Here is a 12,338-nt window from a genome sequence, read left to right on the forward strand (position 1 = left end):
AAAATACTGAAAAATACAACCAACCTCTTACCTTGCCTGAATTAAAAGAATCGCTAACCAAATCCCATGACACAGCTACAGGGCCCGATGAAATTCCATATGAAATCCTCAAAAAACTTCCAGAAACCTCAATGAAATACCTACTTGAAATTTTCATTATTATATGGTCCAGTGGAAACGTACCCAAGACCTGGAAAGAGGCCACAATAATACCAATCCCCAAATCTGAAAACTCAAACATCCAATCCCAATCAAGTAACGTCTCAGATCCATTGAATTTCAGGCCAATAGCTCTAACAAGCTGCATTTGTAAGACCATGGAAAGGATTATAAACAAAAGACTTATCTGGTTCCTGGAAACAGAGAATCTTATTACAGAATTTCAAACAGGATTCAGGAAAAACCGAAGTTCAATAGAGCACATAGTCAAACTTGAAACCTTCATCAGAGAAGCCTTTGTAAGGAAGGAACATTTAACAGCAGTGTTTTTTGACATGGAAAAAGCCTACGATACTGTGTGGAAGTACGGTGTTACAAGGGATCTGAAGGCGCTTGGACTAAAAGGCAGAATGCCAATTTTTATTGAAAATTTTTTAAAAAATAGACGGTTCAGAATAAAGGTTGGCACAGCTCTCTCGGACTTGAAAGAACAAGAGAATGGAGTACCTCAAGGGAGTATACTGTCAGTGACCCTGTTCAGTATCCGAATTAACAACATTGTAAAAAACCTTAACCCTGGGGTAGATTGCTCCCTATATGTGAATGACTTCCTAATATGCTGTAGATCTAGATATATATCTATAATAGAAAGGAAGCTTCAATTGTGCTTAAACAAAATAATGAGATGGACGGAAGAGAATGGATTTAGATTCTCCAAAAGAAAAACGAAATGCATGCATTTCTGCAAACTAAAGAACATGCATAATGATCCTGTCCTAACCATGGAAGGAATGCCCATACCAGTTACTGACCAGTACAAATTCTTAGGGATTTTATTTGACAAAAAGTTAACATTCATCCCACACATAAACTATCTGAAAAAAAAATGTAACAAAGCTGTAAATCTTTTGAGAGTGGTAGCACATACCGATTGGGGTGCAGACAGGGAAACACTCCTTAAACTTTACAGAGCACTAGTCCGCTCAAAGCTAGACTACGGTTGTTTCATATATGGATCAACCCGAACATCATATATAAAAAGCCTAGACCCTATTCACCATACTGGCCTAAGATTGGCCCTAGGAGCATACAGAACTTCCCCCGTGAACAGTCTATACACGGAAGCACACGAACCCCCACTAGATCTAAGGCGAGAAAAGTTAGCCCTTCAATATTTATTGAAACTGAAGTCTTGCCCAAACAACCCTACATACCAATGTACCTTCCATCCTAAATATGAAGAACTCTTTAACATGAGAAGAAAAACTATCAAAATGTTCGGGCTCCGAATGAAGGAAAGCATTGAAGAATCGAAAATTCCAATCTCCAGCATTCGCAACTTCATACTGCCTAAAACACCCCTATGAACCATGAAACAAGTTGAAATAAAACTCAACCTAAACAAAAAGTCCAAATCTACCACAAACCCTATTGAATACCACGACGAACTTCAACATTTAAAATTACAATATTCAGACTACACCTTTATCTACACAGACGGGTCTAAAAGCAACAATCACACTGGATGTGCAGCAACGTACCATAAAACCACAATGAAGAGAAATCTTCAAAATGAAGCATCTATATTCACTGCAGAGACTATAGCTATCGATCTAGCACTCAACATAATTTCAGAGGAAACCACCAAAAACTTCATCATTCTCACAGATTCTCTATCAGTCCTATTATCTATACAAAATCAAAAACAAGAAAATCCACTAACAACAAAATTAATAGAAAAAATCAATATCCTTTCAACTACTAAAAACCTTATTCTTGTCTGGATCCCCAGCCATGTGGGGATCAAAGGCAATGACAGGGCAGATATAGCTGCAAAAAGATCTTCTCACCTTCCAACTGACAATTTTAAGATTCCACATACTGATCTTAGACCCCAGATAAAAGCATACATACAGGAAAAATGGCAACTGCGGTGGAGTCAGCAAGAGGGCAACAAATTATACTCAATCAAACCTGAACTTAAGGAACGATGTCCGGACATCAAGAGATCACGCCAAGAAGATGTGATACTGACTCGGCTGCGCATAGGGCACACCAACTTTACTCATTCTTATATACTAAATGGAGAATCGGCGCCAGAGTGCATCCCATGCCAGGAGACACTCACAGTAAAACATATCCTAGTTGGGTGTGATGACCTTGCCTCAACTAGAAAACTATATTATACAGAAAGCAATATGGAAGACCTTTTTGAAAAGGTCAACTCAGCAAATATTCTCGCATACCTAAGGAAAGTAAATTTATATAAGAAAATTTAAGGAAATTTAAAGTTACCCAAATATACACATCCATGTATAAATACAACATTTAATTTCTTAGTTCAATTTTATAAAAAATGGGAGGAAAGGCTGAAAAAGTCATTCCCCCCCTCCCAATAAAAAAAGTAAAAAAAAAAAAAAAAGGACTCCGGCATTAAATGACCACATAGGTTGATATGCCGTAAAACCAATCAATCAATCAAAACAAATGAACACATATCTAAAGAAATGGCAGAAGCACAAGAGGATGACCTCCAATCTGTAGTGGAACATAAATGGATAGTCACATTCAATGCTGCCAAGACTAAACTTGTTTCTTTCAATAATTACAAGAAACCTTCTCTACCACCAATAGCAATGGCCAGTGACTCTTTATCTGAAAGTACATCCTTTAAACTCCTCGGCCTAACGCTCTCAGGAAACATGAGTTGGAACAATTACATCGAGAGTATCGCCAGGACCGCTGCAAAGAAGGTAGGTTCTCTCTACCGTGCTAGAAAGATACTAACGCCTGAAAGTATCCTATACCTCTATAAGGCCACCATTCGCCCATATTGTCATATTTGGGCTGGTGCATCTGCCACTAGTCTCTCGCTCCTAGACAATGTTCAAAAGTCGCCAACCTGATAGGTCCTGAACTGTCATTTAAACTTCAGCCCCTGTCCCATTGACGAAATGTTGCATCCCTCTGCCTTTTCTACAAGTACTTTAACGGTGAATGCTCTGACGAACTGCAAGTACTTGTGCCCCCTTGACGTAAATACCCCCGACAAACCCGACAAGCAGCTAAATCCCACCCCTTCACAGAGATCCCTAGATGTAAGAGAGCTTTCTACTCCAGTAGTTTCTTCCCCAGGATAGCTAGACTTTGGAATTCCCTGCTGGGTCCCTGCTTCCTCAACTGTACTGACATGCAGAAGTTCAAGTACAACGTGAACCGACATCTTGCTGCCCAACTCCCTACACAGTACTCCTGATGCCTATGTCCCTGATAGCCTCATACAACAAAGTGGCAATATGCCTTGTTTAGGGTGAAAATGTAATAAAAAAATAATTAAAATTTGATTATCATAATGGTTTGGCAAGTGTTTGTTATTGGATTTGAAGATGACCTGTTATTACTGTGACATGTTCCACATATCAGAGTTTCTTAGAAACTTTTATGTTGGGTACATGAATAAAGAAATGAAAACTTTTATTTTATTTTGAAATTGTGGTAGGATGACGAGTTCTTGGTCTGAAACCTGAGAAAGAATCAGTAAATTGATATTACTTTAAGCCGTACATGTCAACATCTATGTTCGCCTTGCATCTAAATGATCATTTGGTCCGTCTGGTTTCAGTTTTTCATTTTACTATTCATGTCATCTTTTGAACTTTTAGCTGTTTTGATAACTCCTATCCTCATCCGTCAATAACCAACAATGTCAAAAAATGCTTTTAAAGTCAGCAAATGGGTGTAGGTGCAAACGAAAAATAAAACCATTGATTTTTTTTTTTTGTTTCTTAGATCCAGGTGTCGTAATAGTACTGATAATACCACTTTGTTTCTTCTCTTCTCATTTGAAGGAGAAACCTTTTGTAAACTGAGGCAATTTTAAAAAAATTTTTTCTCTCTCCAGAATGCCCACTTTTGGAAGCCAGATTTGTCCTCTCACTAAAAAATAAAAAAACAAAAAACAAAACAAAAACTGACCTTGTGTCAAACTCTACTTTACCTTGTGAGATGGCAAGTAAATAGACACTAAAACCAAAACTAGGTTCAACATGCGACATTTTTTTTTTTTTTTTATTTCCTTCTATTCCAGTTGCTGCAAAAGTTTACGCATGAATTAGATTCAAAAAAATTTTTTTTTTTATTATATGCTTTTCAATTCTTTTTCTCTTTGTGCAATATGGATGGCCTTGCTTGTCGATCATAAAAGCAAGGCATGTGTGGATGAGTTAGAATTGTACTTATACATTTTACATCACCGGGTTCAGTGTGAAATGAGAAAAAAAAGCTAATGTTTCCTCGTCAGCACGTACCAAATCATTGTATACGGCTCAGAAAAAAAGATCACAGAAAAATCAGTCTTTCTTTTATATTGGATCGATTGCCGAAGTGAAAAGAGCAGTTAGTGAAAAGATGTTACACACACATATCCTTTATTATTTCATGTATCTACATAAGATATTATAAGGCGATAATATTTCATATATTGATTTTCAGTATTTACTTCAACAGTGTTTAATGAGTAGAGCAAGTTAAAAAATATATATAATATAAAGCTGAATGTCTGTGTCTGGTCACGAATAGGCTCCTATATGGTTGACTATTTTAAAAAACTGATTACATATAATGATAGATGTATCGAGACACAGAAATGGGTATGTTTGATCCTGCAGAACGGTGGTTCATTAAAATTGTGGGGTCTGCGTTCGCGCCTGGTCCACAAAGTATGGAAATAAAAAATTAAAAAAAACGTTTAAGTGTTTTTGATATAGATGTACATAATACTTTGATAAGTATGTTTTAACTTAAATAGGGATGATATAATAAAATTGTGGGGTCTGCGTTCGCGCCTGACCTCCATAGAATGGAAATAGGAACAAACTTTAATGAAGACGTTTCATATCTATCTGCGTAAGTATACTTTGATAATTATGTTTCAGTTTGAAGAAATATGGTATAATAAAATTATGGGGTGTTCGTTCGCGCCTGACCTCCATAGAATGGAAATATGTCACAAAGTTTAACAAAGTTAATATAGATCCACAGAATATTGTGATAAGTGTTTCATTGTGAACAGGTATGGTATAATAAATTATGGGGTTTATCTATTTTATTTTTACTTTCATCATATTTTGCTTTTGTTTTGATACCCCCAAATTCGAAGCTATCTCTTTACAACCCTTCCTTTTCATAACCTATCATACTTTCATAAATCAGTCCATTTTCTGTAGGCTGTTTTTGAACCCAGTCAACGGTGTGTGTGTGTGTGTGTGTGTGTGTGTGTGTGTGTGTGTGTGTGTGTGTGTGTGTGTGTTAGTCGTCACGTTTTATTCCTGCAAGGATTCATCAGACTAAAATGGATAATTTCTAGGCATTTTATCCTAACGAATTCTTGGTCCTGGATATGACCTTAAACTATATCCAGTGGTGAGGCCCCAGCTTGCGGGCTTTGGGGAGTGTGGAGCCACCCTTTAATTGCCATTGCTCCCAGGTCCACTCTGACCCGGAGTGGTAGTACCTGTTAGGGTCCCAACTATGGGTTAAATAGAAACTGATTTGAAAACAACAAATATATTATATTAAAAATTTTTCTTCAAAATCTTTGGATTCGGTATTAAATAACCCGAGAAGGGTTGATATGCCATAAAACAACCAACCAACCTAATGAATTCTTATAGGAATGAAATGTGGAAAATTATACTTAGCTCAGTTGCTATATATATATATATATATATATACACACACGTGTAATTTTATTTTCCATGCTCTTCATACAACACTAACCATACACGCTAAATATTAAAGCTTTCATAAAATCTTTATATTTGCAGCTGATGTTGCCCAGGCTCTTGTTACAGATTCTCCATCAAAGACAGATGTGACGGCTGACCATGGCACTCCTGCTGACAGTGTAACACCAGCTGACAGTGTAACACCAGCTGTAGACTTGGTACCCCAGACTCCTGACTCCCTCCCTGAGCAGCAACCTTCCGAAAACTCCTCTGCCTCAGTCACCACCGTTTCTGAATGCTCGGTTGCATCCTCTGAATCAAAAACGCTCACAGATATAGAATCTTATAGTGCCCCTGATCAAAGTTGCCCTACCAACAACAGCTCGGCCGCAGGTGATAGTAGCACTTGTAGCGTGGCAAATAAAGAGAATCTCAACTCTGATAATAAATCAGTGGTTTTAGTTGATCACACAGCGCCGGTAAAATCCTGTCCTCAAACTACGTAAAAATGCCTTCAGATTTAAACATGACAGTTTTTGTCCATTTATACCCCTCCATTTAAAAAAAAAAAAAAAAAAAAAAAAAATTGTTTTTTTTTTTTTTTTTTTTTGTTTCTAACTCATATTAAAAAAAATTATTTAAATTAAATTTTTGTTTTATAAAGTTTTTTAATTTTTTTTTTTTTTTTTTTTTTTTTTTTTTTTGCTCCCACACGATTTATTGAAATATATTTTTAGTTGTCTGTTTTTTTTTTCTTTTTTTTTTTTTAAATATAAGTATTTACCCATATTTGAGTTTTATTTTTCTTTCCATTTCTCTTTTCCTCTTTATTTTTAATTTTGAAAAAGATGAAGAGAAAAGAATAATAAATTGAACTGCTTGGTTTATTTCTGAATTATTGGTTCTTATTTACAATTCAATCTAATTAAAAAAAATAAAAACTACAGAAAAATCTATGATGTACATACCTGTCAGGAAATGAAAATGTCATATTCCAAAAATCATGTAAATTGATCAAATAAATTTTATTTTTAAAAAGAAAAATTTTAAGCGATTAATGGAACTTTGACATAATATAAATCTACTAATTATGACTAGAGTTATCTCCCTTTGATTTTACTGGGTTTTTTTTTTTGTTTTTTTACACAATGGCAGGTGAAACAGTTACTTAAATACTTTTTTTTTTTTTTTAAATTAAAAAATCAAACTGTTCGATTCTTTTGCATGATTTTTGGAATGTCATCTTCGGCATATAGATTCTGTTTTTTTTTTTTTTTTTTTAATTGGGTTGAATTTTAATCAAGAACCAAACTTTTATTTCAAATTTAATATTACACGGCTCACTGTGTGATATTTGTTGGACTTTTTTTTTTTTTTCCTTATAAAGACCAACATCTTATTGCTGTGTATACTTGTATATCAGTTGTGGTTTTAAAGGCAAAAATTTTTGTATTTTTATTCTGTGGTTCAGGTTGAGAGTTCTATGCATGGTTACATTTTCGTCACCAATCACGGTTGAATGAATGTAAGCGAATCTCAAGCTCCTCTTTGTTTCAAATATTTACATGAAAAAAAAATCAAGGATCAATTTAAGTAACTTTTTTTTTTTTTTTTTTTTGTACGATTCAAGAAATTTTGAAAGAAAATTGAAGGCCTAAAAAAATGTGTGGTTGGGAATATTCATAAACATTTTTTTTCTTTAACGATGTTTGATTAATTTAGATTTTTTTTTTTTTTTTTCTCCAGATATTCAGACTATTATCCTCGTCTTAAATTCAAAACGTTTCGGCTGATGTAACTTCCAACCTTTAGCTGCACCGTGTGGATTTTTATGTTGAGCTTTTAGTTCACAACTTTTACCAGATTCTGCCCCTCCCCCTTTTTAAATCCAGAAAAAATTGATTTTATGCTGAAATCGTTTTACACACACACACACACACACACACACACACATTCTCTGCATTTAGATCTTTTTTTTTTTTTTTTTTTTTTTTTTTTTTTTTTTTTGTCTGCAAAGAGTTGTTATGAAAGCTAATATGACAAGTCTTGTAGAAAAACCCTGTTGGTACAAGACAAAAAAAAAAAATATTGAAAAATTTCAATAATTTTCATTTCTAAAGTATTTCTCGACATGTGTTAACCATAGATATCCTAGTGTCATGTTCTAAATTTTCAAGGTGTACCCCATTTTTAGAAAGAAGAAACATGTACAAAACTCTGGAGGTGTTTATGCTGAATGCCAGAATAGGACTACTCGCAAATTTAGAGAACATAACACTCTAACGTGGCCATCATGCTCAGTGTTCGTTATAGTTCAAACCTCTTGTACGCTAGTACGGTCGCAAAAGAACAAATGAATAAATCTGACTCTGCATTTTTTTTTTTTTTTTCTAAACACAAGTCATTTATTAACAGTACTTTCCAAACAAAGCCTTTTTTTTTTTTTTTTAATTAATACTATTCATTTCGTTTTGTTATGAGATTAACAAAACGTTACCGTTTCGATACCGCTTAAAAATAGTCTCTCGCTGCCACATTGTTCATCTTCCATAGTCACACTCTTCTCTTTCGACCACGTGTGGTCCCCCCACCCCCTTGTGATGCAAGTTAGCACACACTTGCTAATTTGCATATATGCTTTAATGGCTGCTGCTATTTTCATACTGTTATAACTCAATCTTCCTAGTCATATTGACACATTGTTAGTAAATCTTTTCTAATTGAAAATTATTGAAATCTTTTAATGTCATTTTTTTTAGAATTTATTTTATTACCTCTTCTCATACCATGTTTTTTTTTTTTTTTTTTTTCTACCAGACTGCATTGCCTTAAAACAAGATTTCTTGCAATGCTTAAAATAAACGACTTCCTCAATTTTTTTTTTTTTTTTTTTTTTTTTTTGCATAGAAATATAACATTAAATAAATTTGTGAACAAACCCATTGGTATTTTCTCGAAAAATTAAGTTTCACAATGCAATTACAGTCCAATTGAACAACTATAAAATGAAAACTGTTGACCATTGATAAATGAAACTTGGTGGGCAAGTCAGGTAAATATTGAAGTTTATTTGTAACGATTCTGGATTACAAAAACAATTGTATTATTAAAGGCCATCATCAAAAAATTCTCTTGCGAACAACCTGTGTTCTCTGGAATCTGAGTAACAAGTCTGCTCAGATTTCCAGTACTCGCCACCGCTTTCAATAACTTTTCCAAATTAATTTGCATTATTGCAACACCCGTTTACCATTGATTTCTTGTTGGTAAGCGACCATTGGTCTTCACTGGAATCTAGGTGGCAATAAATCTCTCAAATGTCCTAGTCCTTTTCGCACTCATCCAGTGGAGGTCTGTTTAGTGCTTTCTCTCCTCGGTCTTTCCATGATCCTCTTCTATTATTATTATTAATTTCAATGGATGGTGTTTTTGTAAATGAGTTCTGATGACTACAACTTGATGGACATTCAAGCATAGACGTTAGTTTCTGATTGCAGAAAGGATTATGAACTTTATTAACGAATAATTTTTTTTTTTTATAGTTTAAAGTTTCCAAAAGCCTTTTAACTTGAATATCCGTGCAAAAGTTTGCGTTTAGAGGATGTCTATGAACAATGGTCAAAGATTGTTGAAAATTCATCACTGAAACTTTGGTCAGGTCAGGTGTAGATTTGAAGTTTATTTGTACCAAATATGATTGGATTGTAGAAAGGATTGTCGATGTTAATGATTTCAATGGATTTTTTTTTTTTTTTTTTTTATTGCATTGCAAGTGACGTTTTCAAACAAAAAATAATGTATCAGATGAACGCTAAAGAGGTTGAAAAATAGAGGTAATATACCACGGAATAACTTATTAAAATTCTGAGTTTTTTTAGGTGAGGTTTTGATCAGACTAGTGTTCTCATCTTGAGTGTTATTTGTGTAATGTTTCGGTCGGATTAGTCTTAGACCTTCTTCAGGCATGTTGGTGGTCGTTTGGAAAAGAGAAAAGTTAGTCTCTAGATATTTTTGTATTCTTGGAGTTAGTCTCTATTTTATGGTTCTGAAATTGGCTTGTGATCTAAATAAATTCATAACACCCCTTTTAACTGACACTGTAATTCGCACCCCCTCTTGACTTCACTGTGTTCTCTCAGCTTGATACGTGGTGCCGCTACATAGCATGTGCACACCTCGTCTTCAAGAAAGGAAATCTCGTGATATGCATCCGAAAATCGTCTGATTTGCATACAATCAGCGAGAATTGATATTGGTTTGCGCAACCCTTGAAGATAAAATCAACCAAATATGTGGGTGTCCTTGAAATGAGTGATTTTCGCGCTTATTACCATTTTCTTTGCTGTGAATAAGGTTTCTGCACGTTTTCTGTAATGTCTGAAGAAGGTTAAAGAGCATGTCTGTTGAAAAATAAATATCTTTTTCTTTTTTCTTTTTTTTTTCATAGGGCTAACCACTTATCAAGGCCTGGAGGCCACTCGAGGATAAGGTTACGATGATAATGAGGAAAAAAAATATCTGAAACTGAAGTTGTCAATTGAAAGCCTAGAAACCTCTTGCAGAGTGTAGTCAATCTGATCTTGCACAGCAAAAGCAGTTTTCTGTGTCTCAATGAAATTTTCTAGCATTATCGGATTTTGCGAATCAGTTGGAGTTTTTCGAAACCATTCGCTCTTCAAAGGATTAAAGTGGTTGAGATATCTGAATTTATTAATTTTTTTTTCAAAGGCGTTAAAAGAAGCGGTTATGTCCGTCTCTCTAATTTACTATTTTTAAAATTTTATTTTAATGTTCTAATAAAAGTACTTAGGTGTTGCCTGAGAAGTAGGCAAGTTATTTTAATCAATTTTTATTTGTGAAATTTTAGAAATTTATTTTCTAAAGGAAATAAATCTTATATTTTTCAATTTAAAATGAGTTATCTCCCTTTCTGATTTTTAATTTCCAGTGAGGAGTTAATGTTTCATATTATTGTCTGAACGAAGTAATTTTCAAAATAAATAAGGAATTCTGTGATATTGCTAATAACATGGTACAAGAACAAATGAAAATTGACTTAAGTCAGCTTTAATGCTATTTGGGTCTAACTTTAAAATTTGATAAGGTAACTTTGTTAAATTTTTAAAGATTAGAGTGAGCCCGTGGAAATTTGTTAATTTAAAAAAAAAAATTTATACCCATCCACCCATTTCCATCCCCAACAAAAATGGAATTGGACTTAGTAAATCTTGTCCGTCTGTAAAGTTTTGCCAGAGCAGATTTTCCACAATAACTCTAGTTGTTCCCTTTAGTGGCCATTTATTATTAGATAAAATTGCTCCCAAATCGTTTATGCTTGTTCACACTTCTTAACCACTCCTTGAATTTTTTTTTTTTTTTTTTTTTTACACGAGCATCCGTCAGAGTTAAAGCAAATTTTAAACTTGAAGCGGGCCATTGCATGCTCGGCTTATACTTATTAAACTGCAATTTTATAACCTCTCGCTTTGAATGTTTTTGTACTTGGTAATTTTGTCAAACCCCAATGTGTACAGAATCTTGACTTATATACATATAAAGTAGATTGTTTTTATTCCCTCAGCCATATTAGGGGTGAAAGCATTTTTATTTTGCTTTGGTTATTATCACTTGGGATAAGAATTGAACCCTGACCAGAGGATTGTTACTTCGATCTTGGTCTTTTTTGAGGTTGAAGATTCCATTCTTTTATGATGGGGGCGGGTAGCAAATAAGAATAAGATGAACTTGACAATGTGACCATGATTGATGGAATAAGAATAATCTACCTTCGTGGATTGAATAGATAGTTTTAGTTTGAAATTCTGTATAGCTTAAAGCTTATAACTAGAAGCTGCTTGAGTTAGAAAAGATGGATTTTTTTTTTCCTTAGGTTGTAATTGCATTAAGTAGAAACTTTGAAAATAACCAAGATGAGAATAGTAGTCTGAATAATCTTAAGTATCGATCTTCGTCTAAAATATTCCAAGACATAAAAATTAAGTAACTCTCTTTCGAATTAAGACCTGTGTGATCATTTATTTTTTTTAGAATTAAAATGGGCATCACACACACACACACAGAGGGTGTGGCATATATATATATATATATATATATTATGGAAAAATGATAAAATTTACAATATTTTATAATCCATCAAAATTTCAGAATTATAATTTTTTTTTTTTTTTTTTTTTTTTTTTACACAGGAATCACCACATTATCAAGGCCAAGAGGCCACTCAAGGATAAGGGTTAAAGAGTGTACAGTAGAAATTGGACAATATGGTAATCATTAGTAATGAAAATTCGGTTAATTTGATAACTTATATGGAACGGCTCATCAAGAACTTATTTACATTAGACTTGAACACAACCATATTGTAGTCAGCAGGAAAATGGAAGACAATTCCACAAGCGTGCAGTTCATTTAATTAAATAAAATTTAATCATTCAA

The 12,338-nt window shown here is 33.8% G+C and overlaps 1 protein-coding gene across 6 annotated transcripts in view; it reads left to right on the top strand.

The window, feature by feature from the left end:
• Positions 1-6,492, top strand: part of LOC145247539 (uncharacterized) — a 122,671-nt gene extending 116,179 nt beyond the window's left edge. For all 6 annotated transcript variants that reach the window (XM_080109372.1, XM_080109371.1, XM_080109369.1 and 3 more), the window contains one exon: positions 5,985-6,492. In XM_080109372.1, the coding sequence (XP_079965498.1) occupies positions 5,985-6,391 (407 nt within the window). In that variant the 3' untranslated portion in view covers positions 6,392-6,492. The remainder of the gene's footprint in view (positions 1-5,984) is intronic.
• Positions 6,493-12,338: the final 5,846 nt, after the last annotated feature.

Source organism: Euprymna scolopes, chromosome 25, assembly GCF_053919585.1.
Source record: "Euprymna scolopes isolate OS-2025 chromosome 25, ASM5391958v1, whole genome shotgun sequence".
In the NCBI taxonomy this organism is placed as follows: Eukaryota; Metazoa; Mollusca; class Cephalopoda; order Sepiida; family Sepiolidae; genus Euprymna; species Euprymna scolopes.